The 17,782-nt window shown below is 42.5% G+C and overlaps 1 protein-coding gene across 2 annotated transcripts in view; it reads right to left on the bottom strand.

Annotated features, from left to right (window-relative positions):
* Positions 1-17,782, bottom strand: part of cfap58 (cilia and flagella associated protein 58) — a 24,683-nt gene extending 6,901 nt beyond the window's left edge. For both annotated transcript variants that reach the window (XM_085469552.1, XM_085469551.1), the window contains exons 1-18: positions 17,664-17,782; positions 13,721-13,990; positions 13,390-13,538; positions 13,151-13,301; positions 12,460-12,654; positions 10,774-10,911; positions 10,429-10,588; positions 9,738-9,820; positions 6,254-6,445; positions 6,004-6,165; positions 5,682-5,828; positions 4,129-4,269; positions 3,837-4,060; positions 3,380-3,488; positions 3,191-3,295; positions 2,878-2,997; positions 2,544-2,668; positions 2,347-2,446 (exon numbers count right to left, since the gene is read on the bottom strand). In XM_085469552.1, coding sequence (XP_085325678.1) covers positions 2,347-2,446; positions 2,544-2,668; positions 2,878-2,997; positions 3,191-3,295; positions 3,380-3,488; positions 3,837-4,060; positions 4,129-4,269; positions 5,682-5,828; positions 6,004-6,165; positions 6,254-6,445; positions 9,738-9,820; positions 10,429-10,588; positions 10,774-10,911; positions 12,460-12,654; positions 13,151-13,301; positions 13,390-13,538; positions 13,721-13,990; positions 17,664-17,669 — 2,577 coding nt within the window. In that variant the 5' untranslated portion in view covers positions 17,670-17,782. The remainder of the gene's footprint in view (positions 1-2,346; positions 2,447-2,543; positions 2,669-2,877; positions 2,998-3,190; positions 3,296-3,379; positions 3,489-3,836; positions 4,061-4,128; positions 4,270-5,681; positions 5,829-6,003; positions 6,166-6,253; positions 6,446-9,737; positions 9,821-10,428; positions 10,589-10,773; positions 10,912-12,459; positions 12,655-13,150; positions 13,302-13,389; positions 13,539-13,720; positions 13,991-17,663) is intronic.

Genomic DNA, 17,782 nt, shown 5'->3' with positions numbered 1-17,782 from the left:
CCGGGGATGGGCGTCCAGGTACACACCGGCTCACTCCTTGGCGGCCGCTTATCGGGGCCTGGAGCCTGGGGCTCGCTCGGGCCACTTCGGAGGTGGGGTGCCCCCGGCCTCTTGGCCTGGGGCTCGGTCACTCAGGCACGGCTGGCTGCCGGCGGAGCTCACGGGCGCGTCACTGCAACTCCCCCTGGCTTCTGCTCCGCGGCTGCTGAGTGAGCCCTCATCTGGGACTCTCCTCAGCTCTTACTGGAACAGTGGCGCGGCTGCCCCTCTGTTGGTCTTCCTTGGTCTCTTGTGTTCTGGGGGCCTCTGGATGTCTGGAGTTTTGATCTCCTCCATACCTGCTTCATGCCCTGGAGGACGGGGCTGTGGCCCCCCCACACCCTCTAGCAGATCATTACATGAAGGAACCTTTTAAAAAACAAAAAACAAGCGTGTCCATGCTCACAGGTGTACACACGGGTGATCACACCCACAAACTACACCCTTTTTGGCTCCTACCTCAAAGCACACTGTGTTCTGTTGATCTTATGTGCTGCACAATAATGTTTAATATTTAGTATTTACTGTCATATTCCCATATATCATTGTGATGCTGTTTATTCTATTACTCTTGTTCTCTTCTGCTTGTTTTCTTTTTTCTTTCTCAGCAGGTGATCCAGGTGATTGATATATGCATTTTTTTTCTTTTTTTTTCCTGCTCATTCTGTTGGTTTATGTTTTTTGCCCTTCTCCCCCGTCCCTCTTCTCAGCTGTTTCTCTTTCCCTCTTTCTTTCTCCCCTTCTTTCCCCCAGTCAAGTCTGTCCCATATTCAGTAAGTGAAAATAAAATAAACAATAAAAGGTGAATCAAATGGACCATTACGGCAAGGCTGGGATGGTCAATTTGGTAAAGTAAATCCGTTGGGCATCTTTCTTTGCCTTTAGACAACAATTCTGATGGCAAAAGAGCTAAACGGGACAGGCAAAAAAAAAAAAAAAAAAAGAGCACATGGATGATACAGCAGAGGATTGGGAGAATGTCATGTGGTCAGATGAAACCAAAGTAGAACTTTTTGGTATAAACTCAACTCGTCGTGTTTGGAGGAAGAAGAATACTGAGTTGCATCCCAAGAACACCATACCTACTGTGAAGCATGGGGGTGGAAACATCATGCTATGGGGCTGTTTTTCTGCCAAGGGGACAGGACGACTGATCCGTGTTAAGGACAGAATGAATGGGGCCATGTATCGTGAGATTTTGAGCCAAAACCTCCTTCCATCAGTGAGAACTTTGAAGATGAAACGAGGCTGGGTCTTCCAACATGACAAGGATCCAAAACACACCGCCCGGGCAACAAAGGAGTGGCTCCGTAAGAAGCATTTGAAAGTCCTGGAGTGGCCTAGCCAGTCTCCAGACCTCAACCCCATAGAAAATCTGTGGCGGGAGTTGAAAGTCCGTGTTGCTCGGCGACAGCCCCAAAACATCACTGCTCTCGAGAAGATCTGCATGGAGGAATGGGCCAAAATACCAGCTACTGTGTGTGCAAACCTGGTAAAGACCTATAGTAAACGTTTGACCTCTGTTATTGCCAACAAAGGTTATGTTACAAAGTATTGAGTTGTATTTTTGTTATTGACCAAATACTTATTTTCCACCCTGATTTACGAATAAATTCTTTACAAATCCTACCATGTGGATTCATGGATTTTTTTTTTTCACATTCTGTCTCTCACAGTTGAAGTGTACCTCTGGTGCAAATTACTGACCTCTGTCATCATTTTAGGTGGGGGAACTTGCACAATCGGTGGCTGACTAAATACTTTTTTGCCCCACTGTAGTTCTAATCCCACACGGGAGCAGCCAGTCACTAACTGACTAACACTGCAAAACAGAATTGTTAAAGTTTTAATTTTAATTTCAATTCAGGTTAGATTTTTTTTTGTGCGCAATGCAGATTTTCTGTGCGCAGAGACCGTGCCAGCAGTGCGCAATTGCACACGCGCGCAGCTTAGAGGGAACATTGCCCATCAGAACCATACTGCTATTTCTAATCTGCGTACAAATATTCTTTCATACCTATATTGCTCTTTTAAGATTTGCATAATCACTCTTATTAAACAAAGCACAATATAAATAAATTCATGCTGGTGTACTGCAGAGCCAAGCTCTTAAAGACCTAAGTACAGGTTTTGCTGGAATTTTGCCAAAGATTTACACACATCAAAAATACTATATTAGAACATAAAACTGAAAGCAACAAATGGTCAACCTTATGCTACTGAGGTCATGGACAGGTGCGAGGTCATGTCATGATTTGTGAACTATTCATTTTGAATGTTTTAGTTTTAGTTAAATTATCTTCTTACAGGGTTATCAACTCTGAAACCTCCTCCTGTAAAATGGGGTTTGCTGCTCAGCTGAGGCAGAAGCTCCGGGTGCTCCACCTTGATCTTTGTCCTCTGCTCACTGAGGAGACACACAGTGAACGAAAGGATGAGCAGCTGAACGTTTTCTCAGTGCGTTATATACTGGAGCTTTTAATTAGAACAAAGATCAGCCTCACCTTTGGAGCTTTTTCTCACTTAGGTATTTCTTCGTAACGTTTGCTAGCTCCGTGGCCAGTCTTTGATTCTCACTTTTATACTCATTCATCTTCGAGTCAAGCATCCTCAACTCTGCTATCAGTGCCTGAAAAATAAGATGGAAAAACATATTTTTGTCAGAGATGTGAGAAACCAGTGCCATCTGTCTAAAATAGATATTAAAAAATACTGTCTTTTATGTTGGTGCCAATTTTCTGACTTTAAAACAATATATATTATTTTATTGAAGTCATTATTTATATCAAAAAGTAAACGCAAACAAATGATACAAATCTGTAATTTTCTGCACAAGACCTTGAGCTTTTTGGTTCTGTCTCGGATGGTCCACTGACACTGCTGGAGCTGCTCGGCTGCCTCAGGACCTGGCTGCCGGGCCAGAATGTGCTTTAGCTCCACATACAGCTTCTCCTTTTCCTTCATGGTAAAATTAAAAGAAAGGAAGTTATGGGTAAAGTACATGGCTTAAAAGAAGACCATGCATCTGTGAGTCACACTTATTTTTATGCGTAAACTTCAAAAGACTAATGATCCAAAGAGGCTTGTGCAGGTACAAAGCGAAGATCATTAGTTAGATCAGTTAGTTTAAAACAAGTGTTCAGGTGTTCACCTGCAACAAGAGCTCATGTTCCTCAAGGTCTTGGGTTTTGGCGATCAGGCGCTTTTGTAAGGACTGAATCTTACGGATGAGCTCGTATTTACCAGGGTCACTCCCCTGCAAGTCAGTCATTTAGAACATGTGAAAAAGAAAAGCTAGTGCTATGAAAGTTACGAGCTAACACAAGGATAAATCATTCACCTCTAGTTGCCTCCATCTGTGAATATTTATCGGCTTCAGTTGCTCCTCAAGCACGCTGTTCCTTGCTCTCTCTCTGAGCAGCTGCCTCTGCAGATGAAACAGCTCTTGCCTAAAATACAGGATTACATATTAACATAATTTCCATTTAAATTCCGTCAAACTGGAGGCAAAAACAACATTCTACTGCTTCACTCTATTAATTAAGAGTTTAAAAATGAATCCATTGTGAAAATATCACAAGAAATACTGGAATTTTTTAAAGGATCTATGTGAAACAATTTACTGTTTGACAGCAGCGATTCCTACCTAACAATCTTTCCATCTCACTCCTTTTGGCTCTTTTACTCTAAATACTGCGCTCTGCGGGTCCCCTCATTCCTTTTCCTTTTTGTGCTCAATGCTTGTATCTTGCCTTCCTTCTCCTTCTTCACTATTGGCCACAAATGCCTCCCTTTACCTCAGCTCCTCTGTGTTGGGCAAAGTCTTGTCAAGGATGCTTTTCTTGCGTCTGAGCCTCTTGATCTCCAGCTTGAGCAGGCGGATGTCTTCGATCCTCTGCTTGTAGTGAAAGTCCCCCTTGCTTAGGATTGACTGCTGGATTCTGATCTTCTCATACAACAGTGTACGCTCGTCATTGCTATGCAGCAGCTGCTTGCCCAGGCTGTCCCGCTCTCTGTTCACCTTGAGAGAACACATAATCAGAGTCTTTTTCTGTCTCTCTCTACCCGTCTATGTTTCTCCTTCTTTACCTGTTCCAGTTGTTTCTTCTGTTGGGTCTGCTCAGCATCAGCATCCGATATTATCTTCTGCAGTTTTTGCTGCTCTGTTTTCTGGCTGTCTACACACTGCTTTGTTTCTTCCAGCTGGAGCTTGATCAGCTGCAATTCTGCCTGTAGGAAATGCAGGAAATTTAGATAGGAGCAAACATGGATTTAATTCAGTTCAAGACAATTTTATCTATATACCACCAATTCATAATTGCAATCCCCCCATTTACATGTTGAAATCTGTCAGTTACTCACTGGAGTAATTCAAATCACTCCAGTGGTTTAATACCTGTGGGTGAAAGCCATCTCCTGTAATGAAATTTATTCTCTAGTGCTGTGTAGTGGATCATTATAAAATTAAAGGCAATCAAAAAAATAGGTGAACAAGACAGGATTTTCAGGAAATACTGTTCAGCCTGAAATGTCAACACAAGTGATTAGAAGTGATGCCAACTGAGTCTAATAAAAAAGCTAGATCACTATATCAGATATAAAACCTCTCAATTTAGCAATATGTGTTTTTATATTACCAATGTTTAGGATTATGATTTATTAAATGAACTTCAGAGATGCTGTGATCCCGAACATTGTAAGAGTTAAAGTAGAAACTGTTTGGTGAGAAGGCAAAAAAGTGGACAGAGGAGTGGGGACCATTTCTTAATAAACTTTCCCAACTGTGATTGGTTGGCTACATTCTTTTTAAAATGCCAATCCCAGTATTGAAGTGGTATTTTTCACAGGGTATTTAAGGTACTCTCTGTTGTCACTCTGCTCTACTCTGCACTGTCTCACAGCAAACATCATTATTTACATTAGCGGTCTAGTATAAGTGCAGACAGATTCATGGTTTCTTATGAACTCTCCCTCACATCTTTTATTCACCCAATTACGATTTCCACTGATGTCATGGATGATAAACAAAAGACACAGAGGGAATTATTCCACTGCAACGCCACTGTACCCTAAATGCAACATGAGAGGAAGCTCAAAATGTCAAGAGTAGTGCAACAAACAGCAGCTGAAGCACGTGGAAAACAACCGTTTTCAAACCTCCCCCCCAAAAAAAGAAACAGTAAAAACAACAGGCAAACAACAGAGAAAAAATCAACCATTCACGCTCCCATCCACATGTATGGTAAACATGGAAGCACCACCCAAACAGTCACAGGGAGAAACTCCACACAGTTGGTGTAAACCCAGGATCATCTAGCTTGGAAGTGACTGTGTTGACCAACTGAAGTAATAAGCATTTTCTAGTGAAACACTTCCCTCTACTGGTGAAAGTTTTAGTTACATTTTGCAGAAGGCATTTTGTACTATTTTATAAAAGCATTTATAAAGAAGAATTTAAATCAATTAAATCAATTTTAGAAAACTGTACAATACAGGCAAAACCATCCAGAATGGCAATGGTGGGATTCAAATGAATATATATTTTCACAAGAGTCAAGTTACTAAAAAGACAAATCAGCAGATAAATAAGGACGAGGTCAGACCCACACTCCATCATGAACCGCTGTGGAACCTTTCTGTACCTTGAGGGTCTCGTTTTCTTTCTCTAAGCGTTTGTGCTCCTGTTGATCCTTGGCAAGGGCCAGCTCTTTCCCACTGATCTCATCTCTGAGTCGGGTGACCTGGTTGTTCATGGTCTTCATCTTCCTCTTCATCTCTGCAATCTCTTCCTAAGGGAGAAAGATAGAACACAATGACCACACAGAAAAGGGAAGAAGAGAAAAGATGAAGAGGAATTACAATATAAACATCTGTAAATATGGTGTGTTCAACCTTTCCCTGGTGTAATTAAGCTCTGCTGAGTGATGACACCAGCAGTGATTCACATCATCACTTTGCTATTACCTGAGTTTCAATGAGGTTTTTGCTGTAGAGGTTCCTTTCAGACACGACAGTCTCCAGCAAGTTCTCGTGCTGTTTGAGCTTGCACGCAGCCTCAGTGACCTTCTTCTTCCAGTCAAATATCTCTGTTTCTCTAACTTCTACATCATTCATTTTTTGTTGTACCTGTGGAAAGAGGAAAAGTCCCATTTGTAAAAAAAAACCAAAAACGAACAAGCTAATCCAGGAGACTAGCTCCTCCTGCAAGACCTGCCTTCTGTATGAGGTTGCTGGTCTCGTTGATGTAGCGGTCACGCTCTTTCTCCAGCTGCTGGATGATTTTGCGCTGCTTCTGGGCCTCCAGGCGGTAGCCGCTGATCTCGTGCTCCAACGTTTTCTTGTCCTGCTCAAGGAGCTTGACAAGGTTTTGCTGCTTCTCAGTTGACTGCACAGCTTTGATTAAGTTCTGCTCATGGGAATACAAGCATAAAAACAGTAAGCATTAACATAGGCTCCAGCTGCTGAGGACCAAAAGGAAGACACACTCATTTAGTACTGTTATACAGAAACAACTGGTTACTGAATATGAAGAGTGATTGAGGCAAGTACCCTGTAGACCTCTTCTATATCAGTTAATCATAATCACACATTTATCACAACAAAAAATAAATAACAAAAATTCTGAATTAAAAACTGAGAAGTTTAACTATTTTTTTAAACATATGTTCTTGAGTTTGATGTCAGCCTGTGTGTACACAGTCAACAATGTGGAAACCAGTACTGAATCTCTTCTGGTATTACAAACAAAATGATTTTGTGTATTAATGTCTGCATGAAAAATAATATCAATATCGAGCATGTTTTGTCACCAGATTAAAAAACACAAGGTAAAACTCCTCCATCCATAGAAAAGAGAGATATAGACAACATCCAGAACCACTGCTAAGCTCCCAGAGCACAAAATCTTTTAAAACTGGCCTGTGATCTGAATACTCAGATGCCACATCCTCAACAGCAATCATCCAGCTTAAAGCTTTCTTCTTGGTAGAGAAAAAAAATACATCCATGAAAACCCTTCATGATTCTGATCCAGCCACAGGAGCACCACAATTCAGGGTACTCTTAGTGCTGGTTCTTAGCCTGGATTAATGGGGAGGGTTGTGTCAGAAAGGGCATCTGGTGTAAAACTTTCTCAAATATATATGTGTGTCATCAGGAATGAGATTTCCACACTGGATCGCTCAGGGCCCAGGTTAACAACAAATCGCCCCGGGTGCTGTTGGGCAGTGCCGATGGAAACTGTGCTACTCTTGGCTGAAGACAAAGCGGGAGGAGGGGGACAGGGTGTGTTAGGAGGCAACGAGAGAGAAGGGAAGTCAGGAGTGTTGAGGTGAGAGTGGGATTTTAAATATAAAGATTATGACTGATAAAGGGAGAAAGAACAAAGGCTGATTTAAGGCAGGGATCTCCAACTTCAGTCTTCGAGAGTTACTGTCCTGCAGCTTTTAGATGCATTCTTGTTCCAACATACCTGAATCAAATTAATGGCTTGTTTCCAGACCTTTGCCAAACTGGAAGACATGCTGAAGAGTTCATTCAACCATTTGATTCAGCTGTGTTGGAATAGGGATGCTAGGGATCAAAAAGCTGCAGGGCAGTAGCTCTCGAGGACTAGAGTTGCATCCTCACACAATAACCTGATATAGGGTATTGTGTGAGGATGCAACTGTCCCACCATGATGTAGATAGGAAACAAAATGGAGTAGGGGTAATCTTGAAGGGTGAGCATGGTGGAGGTAAAGAGAGGGTCAGAGAGGGCTATGAAATCCTATGCAACTGGCAAGCATTTCAATATTGGCCTCATCAGTTCCCAAACACTTACAGAGCCTACCTACCTACATAACAAAATTAGATTTGTTAAAAGGGTACTGGCAGGTTCCTTTAACTAGTAGAGCCTCTAATATTTCAGCTTTTGTTACTCCAGACCATTTCCTGCAGTACACAGTAATGGCATTTGGTATGCGAAATGCACCAGCCACTTTCAAACGGCTTATAAACTCTGTGTTAGCAGGCATTAAAAACTGTAACGTGTATTTGGATGATATCGTGATATATTCGTTGTGCTGGACTGAGCACATTAGCACACTAAGGAATGTTTTTGGTCATTTAGCCCAGGCTTCCCTAACCTTGAACCTGGCAAAATGTGAATTTGCCAAGGCAGTAGTGACATACCTCGGCAAGCAACTGGGACACTGCCAGGAGTGCCCTGTAAATGCAAAGGTGGAAGCTGTCCTGAGCTACCCTGTGTCCACCACAAGACGGGAGCTCAGGCGCTTCTTGGGTCTAGTGGGCTACTACAGATGTTTCTGCTGGAATTTGTCGACAGTAGTGGCTCCTTTGACTCGTTTGTGCAGTCCAAAGGAACCCTTCAATCACAACCAGAGATTGATGAGTTGGGCATTGCTTGCTCAAGAGTACAACATAGACATCAGACATAAGAGAGGTATGGACAATGTGGTAGCTGGTGCACTGTCCAGGACGCAGTGTTAAACTCCCTAACGAACTCGGTGGTATGTGTTAAAAGTATGTCTGTTTTATTTTGTGTAATATTTTATGTGTGTGTGTGGGGGGGGGGTGGGGGGGGTGTTACGGTCGCTGACCTCTAGTGGCTCTCCCTATGTGAGAGAGAGCCTTTTCTCCCTCTCCTGTGTTCCAGGTCTGCCTCATGAGCTGCAGCTGAGGTGTGTTACAGCTAGTCAGCCAGGGCATACAGACTGCCATCTCAAACCACCACACCTTGTCTTCTTCCCCCTTTTTGCTCAAGCTGTGAGCTGCAGTGGTTTGGGCAGCAATCTGCGGCTGCGTGTGTGTGAATTTACAACTTTGGTGTAACCTTGGTGTGTTGTGTTTTTTTGTGAGTAAGGGTGTGCCTTTACTAAGATATCTGTGAACCACAGTGGAAGCAGGTAGGGGTTCTCTGCCATTTTTGTTTCAATCATTTTCTCCTGTTTTGTGGCCAGTCAGGGAGCTCAGCTAATGCACTTTTGTTTTTCGATAGAGAAAACTCAGTTTGTTTTTAGTTAGAAAGGGGGTGTTTTGTTTGTTGTTTTGGCCTTGGAGACCCTGACGAACAGAGCTTCCCTGTGTTCATACTTGCTTAAGTAGTGTTGAGTAATGAATCGTGTTTTACTGACATCTACCTTGGGGAAGTTTATCATTTCTTTTTCACTTTGTTACCCCCCAACACTTTGCTTTTAAGTGGGGCGTAACATGCTCATAAAAGAACGGGTGAGATGACCCAGCAGCTTTCAATTTGTGTCAAAAGTGCAGAACTCAAACTATATCATCATAGTTTTAATCCTAACAGTGCAGTTAAGTGGACTTGAAGTTTTCATACATATTAGCCTTAGACCACAAAAATAGATTAAAGCCAACAAAATACCCATGCTTATGTACTGGACACATCTCACTGTAAATGAACGTGAACCATAGTGAAAAGCAAACATGTTATATAGTAAATCATCTCAATACATATTTGGGGTTCAGGTATTTGTTTTTGTCTGATATTGCAAAGGAGCATTTACTAGCAGTGGTTTATGCTGCTCTCCCGAAGTGCAGGGATGATTATACAGTATTATAATTATGACCTCAGAGGCTTAAAAAGGTTACGTTGTAATCAGATTCAAAATGAGCACATCCTATAAAATGTCCCAGCTTGGTTGATAGTGTGTCACAGAACTATAAACTATAACGGATACCTTATTTAAGATGTCTCTCTCTCGGATCAGCTCCTCTATGGCTTTCTTGTCAGCTTCTACTTGCTTCTGAGAAGATTCAAGATCTGTAGAGGAAGAAGGGTGATGATTACTAAATGATGTCTGCTCACGGTCAGTTGTGTTGAACATTTCAAAATTGACCATTTTTCTTCCATGAGTGTGGCGCTGTGTCATCTGAAGTCATTTCTCAGGCCTAGAAATTGCACTGAAAAATTACACTGCAATTTAGAAGGCTTTGTGGTGTCTCACTCATTAATGTAAATGACGGTAGCACACAAAAGTAGATCAAACTAACACTTAGTGCTGCATCCCTCTACTCTGTTCTGATCAGGTGTTTGTGTGCATTTCTAACAATCTTAACACTTTCTTACTTTTTGGCCTCATTAAGTCAGCCACCAATACAATATGTATCCATGGCCACAAAAGAAACACGTTCTCCAAACTCCTTCAAAGGATTTTTCATTGCAGGATTTTGTTCGTAATACCAAAAAGCCACTTACATTCTGGCTTACAGTTTGTTTGTTTTTGTTTGTTTTTTTATCATAGTGATTACTGTCACTGCCTCAAAATTATATATTATTCAGTATACGCCTGTAAAATTTCTACTTCAAAGTTGCAGATGTCAGACGGTCATGTGCTTGTGTTTCATGAGTCATAAGGTAAGCTCCTTTACCTTTCTCCAGACCAGCGATCTGTGCTTTCAGGGTCTCCCGTTGCACATCCACATCAGCTTTCTGATCCTCTATCTGGTGGAACTTCTTCTGGATGGCTTCTCTCATCTTTGTTTGTTTGGCAACTTCCTGACGCAACTGACTCACCTCCTCCTCTCTCATCTGACCAGTGGGGGCAGCAGGGTGTTTGAAACATTACACACAGTGATGAAAGAGGGATATGGACAGCATATGTCATTGTACATGCAGGACACTGACGCTGACTACATTCTGATATGTCTTAATGAACTCTCTGAACAGTACCATGTTGTGACTGTTTAAGTGTACATTAGTGGACAACAGTGTACCTTAAGCTCATTTATATTCTGTTGATTTTGCAGGGAGAGGTGTTCTTTGGTTGATGACAGCTGCTCACACTCGTGCTGCAGCTTGGTGTTCTTCGTCTGCATCTGCTCCAACTCCTTGGTTGACTTTTCATTCAAAATCTGTTGCAGTTAGAGAACAAATATGTATTCTTTCTTTCAAATCAATTCAATTTTATTCACATATTGCCAAGTCACAAAACCCTGACCTTTAGGTAAGGACCCTAAAATACTAGAAAGAGGCCCTGAGTAAATGTGGTTATCCCAGCTGGACATTTGTCAAATCTAGGAAGGCAGCTAAAGAAAGCTCCAGCCGATCCAGGAGGGAAGGACAACTGCTGCCTAAGAGAAAACCTGTAGTGATCCTGTATGTGTCAGGAGTATCGGAACAGTTGAGACACATTTTTTCTAAAGATTTTTCTCTGTAGTTTTTAAATCCCAAAACAAGGTGTGCCAAAAATTAGTCCACCGCAGGGATCGGGTCCCTCGACACAAACAGAATAACATAGTGTGAGCTGTTAAGTGCCAGGAGGATTCCCAGGATTTATACATCGGGGAAACCAAACAATCTCTGGTGAAGCGGATGGCACAACACAGAAGAGCAACCTCGTCAGGCCAGGACTCCGCAGTTTATGTACACCTACAGGCCAGTGGACACTCTTTCACTGATGAGGATGTTCACATCCTGGACAAGGAGGAACGCTGGTTTGAGCACAGAGTCAAGGAGGCCATTTACGTGAAAAGGGAAAGACCATCTCTGAATCGAGGAGGGGGCCTAAGGGTACATCTATCACCATCTGACAATGCTGTGATTGCAACCATTCCCCACCTGTGTGAATGGGACTCATGGCCATTGATCAATGATCAGTTTACCTTGATCAGTGTTTGTTGATCAATGGTCATGAGAATTTGCATATTAATGATCAAGGAACTGACCCCCAGCTCATTGTTCATTCATTAGCTTCAGTCATTATGCAAATGTCCTGTTTATAAGATTGGGGAAACCTGCAGTCAGCTGAGACTGAAGAAGTCACTTGGATGAGTGACCAAACGTTTCTCCCACTGAAAACGCTGCGTCCAGATGAACACAATCAACCTTTTGGGATTTACTTACCTGGATGATTGAGGATGCATCAAGACAATACTAGAAAGAAGCTGTGTCACTGCAACTCTGCTCTGCCACCTCCAGCTCAGTTTCCTGTCTTTTTCTTTAGTGGCAGCATCAAAACCTCACTAAAAACCTGTGAAAATTCCCTTTCACTCGTGCTGCTGTCTTTCTATCCCAAATCACCCCTTGCACTTGTTTCCACCCACTCTGCCCTGACTGCACACTCTTCCTCACTTCTTTTTTGGACTGTCTGTTACTTTGTATGGAAGTAACAAGTATGGAAGTTTGAAATTGAAATAGGAGCTAATTCGCTATACTTATTTGTAAAGGTAATTATTACAAATTCTTGTAAAGTAAGAAAAAGTAAGTTTTCACAAGAATTTGAGGCATTTTTTTTTTCCTTTTAAGCACAACATCTAAATATGTAAAATACACAACATACAACTAACAAAAAAGATTCATGCAATAATAACCTATGGTTTTAGCTGAGACAATAACTACAATAGCAGTTACTTTTGAACATGTCACACCAGAAATATAATCCATCCCACTTCCTTGCTTACTTTTAGCTCTTTTAGCTGCTGCTCCAGTTTCTGCTGCTCCTCTTTAGCCTTTTGGCCTTGCAGATTCAGAACTTTGATTTCACCCATCCTGGCCTCCATATCGACATGCATCTGCTTTACCTCCTTATCCAGCTTTTCCTTCAGCCTCATCTCGCGGGAAATCTCATTCTGTTGCACCTGAAGCTCCTGTTGGAGCTGGGTTTAGACAGGAAACAAGCAGTAGTCTGGAGTTAGAGTGGAATTTTATTGTGTTTGTCAGAGTCAATGGTCATGCAATCCTACCTCGAGACCAAAACATGCTAATAGAAACTGCATGAAGTCATCTATAGAACCAGAAAATACTACATTAGTGCATGTTTATGTGTATTGGGGTTTGTTGAGACAGGGGTAATACACTCAGGGGTAGTAATACTGTGTCATATTTGAAAATTATTACAATTCATTTAAATATGTAATTACAGACACCCATTATTAACAGAGTTTCTGTTTTGCAGGCAAAGTTTAATTCAAATTCAAATTCAAATTCAAATTCAAATTCAAATTTTATTTGTCACGTACACAGTCATACACAGTACGATATGTAGTGAAATGCTTGGACAACTACTCGTGACCTAAAGAAAACAAAAAAGGAAAAGGCTATGAATCACTAATCCTTGCTGTGTGTTGCATTATTAGATACAAATGCTTTTACCTGTGAAATACTCTCCATGGCACGCTCTCGTTTGGCCTCTATCTCTTGCTGGGTTGCAATGGCTTTGTTTAGTTTTTCTCTCAGACCCTCTGCTGTAGTCAGCAGCTTATCCCTCTCTTTGGTCAGCTCATCAATCATGTTAAATAGATCACTAAAAACCAAAAGAAAAAACACACAGACATGTTAAAAATGGTTTAATCCGACATCTGTACAGTCAAAAGAATGGGCCACAGACACACTTCTGTTCTTGGTCCCTGGAAAACCCAGTCTGAATTTCAGCCATTTTTGTTAGGTTGGAAACATCTTCTTGTAGTTTCCTGATTGTCTCTTTGTCCTTCTTCTCTTTATCATGAGCAGCATCAACCATTTTCCAGGCTTTATCCAGCTCCTACAATGTAAGCAAATTATTTTCTTTAGCAGAAGCTACATGATAAAGAAAACGTAAAAAAACAAAAACAAAACATTTCTATACCCGTTACCTCATGATCAGAAAATGATTGCTATGGTCAAGCACCTAAATGAATAAGCTATTCTGCACTATGCTGTAGTTCTTGTGTTCGGGGCACATACCCTTTTTAGTGATGTTATTGTTGTTGCATCTTCCTGGGATAATTTCAGGGCTGCAGCCACCTTAGTTGAGGTGGACACAATCTCTGCATTCAGCTCCCTGCATTTAGACATTAGCCTTTTTTCGTTCTCTCTTGACTTCTTCAGCGCATGGATGAGCTTCTCATACTCCACCCGGATTTTGTCCATGCTCGCATCGCCAACCAGCTCACTGAGGACCAACTGAAACTCTGCCAAGGACTCAAAAGAGTCTTCTCCTGTTGATCCCGTCTCCTGGAAACACAGCAGGTAAACTGTAAGTCTATCAGTCAAATCAACTGTATTTAAAGCACATTTAAAGCAATGTCATTTTATCAGACCAAATACAAATCATAAACCCTTTAACAAAAATCAAAGTAAACATCTATTTTAAAGCACATTTAAATAAAAAGACAAGCAAATTTTATTAAAAATTAAATTAACTATCTCGGTTAAGATTTGGACGGAATGCGTGAGCACCAATAAGAAAATCTGACTCGATAGAAACAAAAAACAAACAAACAAGAGACCTCCCTGACTAAAAGCAAGTGGAAATAATATTTCAGCTGTTGGAGGGCACTTTTTGTGGAAGGTCAGACTATTTCAGGGTCTGGGGGCAACAGCTGTGTCTTAAACCAATTCAGGACTTCTACAAAGCCACGCTGTTGCAAGATATACAGCATTTTCTCATTGAAATATACAAGGCTTTCCCAGAAAAGACATTATCTGGATGACAGCATATGTTGCTCGCAAACGTGCATATACCTCTCAGCATTGATAATGCCTGTCCAGATGTGCAAGCTGCCAGTTCCACTATCACTAATGCATCTCCATAGTATCAGATATGCAGGTCTTTGAAGTGATAGCAAGAGGCCAGATGGTCCCTCTCTTCTTTATTCAAGACGAGGCAGTGTCCATGCACTTCCAACACTAGTTTCAAACTTTGATTCATCTGGCCACAGAACAGTTCAAATAAATTGCAATTTATGCAAACTATGTTCTCACACAGAGAAATGCTGCTGAGCCCATGCAATGATTTCCATGACAGAGTCCTGCTGTTTTTTAATGAAACACTGCTTGAATGACCAAAAACTGTCGGACTCCAATACTGGTTTTCAGTCTTGCACAGATATTTATCTGTGCAAGACCATGGAGAGGACATCGACAGCCTTACTACATGCATTACTGACTATATTAATTTCTGTGTGGATAACACCGTACCTACCAGGACTGTACGGTGTTTCTCCAACAACAAACCTTGGATTACCCCAGAAATTAAAGCTGTCCTCAAGCAGAAGAGGAGGGCCTTCAAATCCAAAGACAAAGAGGAGTTGAAAAGGGTGCAGAGAGAGTTGAGGGGACTGATAAGGAATGGGAAGGACAGCTACAGGCAGAAGATGGAGAACCAGCTTCAGCAAAACAACGTTGGTGAAGTCTGGAGAGGCCTCAGAACCATCTCAGGCCACAAACAGCAGAACTCTCTGCCTGGGAGGGATGTGAGGTGGGCAAATGAACTGAATCATTTCTTCAACAGATTTGATTCAACCATGAGGCAGTCTGCAACATCGGCTGCAGACTCACCCACCCCCACTGCTGCTGTTCCACCTCTGACACCTCAGACACTTCACACCTCCTCTATTCACCCTGCTCACTCCCCCCCACCCCCAACAACAGCATCCAATACACACTCAACACAAGGCTCCAGCCTGTCTCTCTCAACCACCCAGGTTAGGAGAGAAATGAGGAGGATTAATGGCAAGAAGGCAGCGGGCCCAGATGGCATCAGCTCGAGGGTCGTCAGGTCCTGCGCGGACCAACTGTGTGGGGTGATGGAGCACCTCTTCAACCTGAGCCTGAGGTTGGGAAGAGTCCCACAGCTCTGGAAAACCTCCTGTGTTGTACCAGTGCCAAAGACTTCACGCCCCAAGGACCTCAACAGCTACAGGCCGGTGGCTCTGACATCCCACCTGATGAAGACCCTGGAGCGGTTGGTCCTGGCTCAGCTTCGGCGCCTAACAAGCTCATCACTGGACCCACTTCAGTTTGCCTACCAGCCTGGCATTGGCGCGGATGATGCCGTCATTCACCTCCTACATCGTTCCCTCGCTCACCTGGAGACCGCTGGAAGCACTGTGAGAATCATGTTCTTTGATTTCTCCAGTGCCTTCAACACCATTCTTCCCTCGGTTCTGAAGGACAAGCTGGAGAACTCTGGAGTGGACCATCACCTCACTACCTGGATCCTGGACTACCTCACCGACCGACCACAGTATGTGAGGACTCAGGGCTGTGTGTCGGACAGGGTCGTCTGCAGTACGGGGGCCCCACAGGGAACGGTTCTGGCTCCGTTCCTCTTCACCATCTACACTGCAGACTTCTCCCACAATTCCACCCAGTGCTTCCTGCAGAAGTTCTCTGATGACTCTGCAATAGTCGGCCTCATCACTGATGGGGACGACAAGGAGTACAGAGGACTGACTCAAGACTTTGTGGACTGGTGCCAGCTGAACTACCTCCAGATCAACGCCAGTAAAACCAAGGAGCTGGTGGTAGACTTCCGCAGGCACAAGCATTCTCCACTGCAACCACTGAACATCCAGGGTATGGACATTGAGGCTGTGGACAGCTACAGGTACCTTGGTGTTCATCTGAACAACAGACTGGACTGGACTCATAACTCAGACGCCCTCTACAGGAAAGGGCAGAGCAGGCTGTACCTGCTGCGGAGACTCAGGTCGTTTGGGGTGGAGGGCCCACTCCTGAAGACCTTCTATGACTCTGTGGTGGCTTCTGCTATCTTTTATGGTGTGGTCTGCTGGGGCGGCAGCATCTCTGCTGGGGAAAGGAAGAGACTGAACAGGGTGATCCGAAGGGCCAGCTCTGTTCTAGGATGCCCTCTGGACCCAGTGGAGGTGGTGAGTGACAGGAGAATGGCGGCTAAGCTGTCATCCCTGTTGGACAACGTCTCCCACCCCATGCAGCAGACTGTGACAGCACTGAGCAGCTCCTTCAGTGGGAGACTGCGGCACCCACGGTGTGGGACGGAGAGATTTCGCAGGTCTTTCCTCCCCACTGCTGTCAGACTCCACAACAAAGACTTTAACTGAACAAACACACACATCCACACATGTGCAATAATACTAAGTGCAATAATCTTTTCTGGCATCGTTGTATTTTTACTCAGTTGTATATAGTATTTGTATTCGTATTCTATTTTTATCTTATTGTATATTTTTATTCTATTTTATTCTACTGTATATAGTATATTATTTTATTCTATTCTGTACAGCTGTGTACTGTATTTATTCTTATTGTATTCTAATTTTTGCGTCATAACTTTTGCACTGTCCACTACCTGCTGTGACAAAACAAATTTCCCACGTGTGGGACTGATAAAGGTTATCTTATCTTATCTTATCTTATCTTTACTTCTGAGAACTTCTGCTTCTCTAAGCTGCTCTTTTTATAGTCAGTCATATTACTGAACTGTTGCCAGTTCACTTAATTGCTTACAAAAAATGTTCCGCATGCTGTTTCTTTTTAGAACCACTTACTTTTTCAGCCTTTTTTGCCCTGTTCCAGATTTTTTACGACTTGTTACTGTTATCAAATTCAAAATGATCTAATATTTTTAATGAAATAGTAAAATGTCTTGCGCTAAAAAAAAGATATATTTTCTCTGTTCTGTTATAAATAAAATATGAGTGTATGAGATTTTTTACACAGACTCATGAGGACACTGAGACAATCCTTTCTACAACAGATGAGCCCACTACTTGCTTTATGCTATTATGCGCTAAGTCTAAAATGTCTCTCCTTAGCTTTAATGAAAAGTCAAACAATGACATTTTTCACACCTTAGTTAGCCGTTTAATAGCCAGTGTTCGTCTGTGATACTCTGACTAAACCATTTTCAAGACAAACTTACCTCCATGCTACCAAGTCAAAGTCACTTTATATTTTCTGGGTAAAATTCCTTAGCATAGCACTGGGGTTTCTATCAACAGAGCTGTGTCATTGGTTGCTAAGCAACCGTGATCTCGCGAG

Source organism: Copadichromis virginalis, linkage group LG10, assembly GCF_057382275.1.
Source record: "Copadichromis virginalis isolate Kocher_CV1m ecotype Utaka linkage group LG10, C_Virginalis_male_GT1.1, whole genome shotgun sequence".
Taxonomy (NCBI): domain Eukaryota; kingdom Metazoa; phylum Chordata; class Actinopteri; order Cichliformes; family Cichlidae; genus Copadichromis; species Copadichromis virginalis.
The sequence above is the reverse complement of the archived record's forward strand: the minus strand, read 5'-3'. Positions and strand labels throughout refer to the sequence as shown.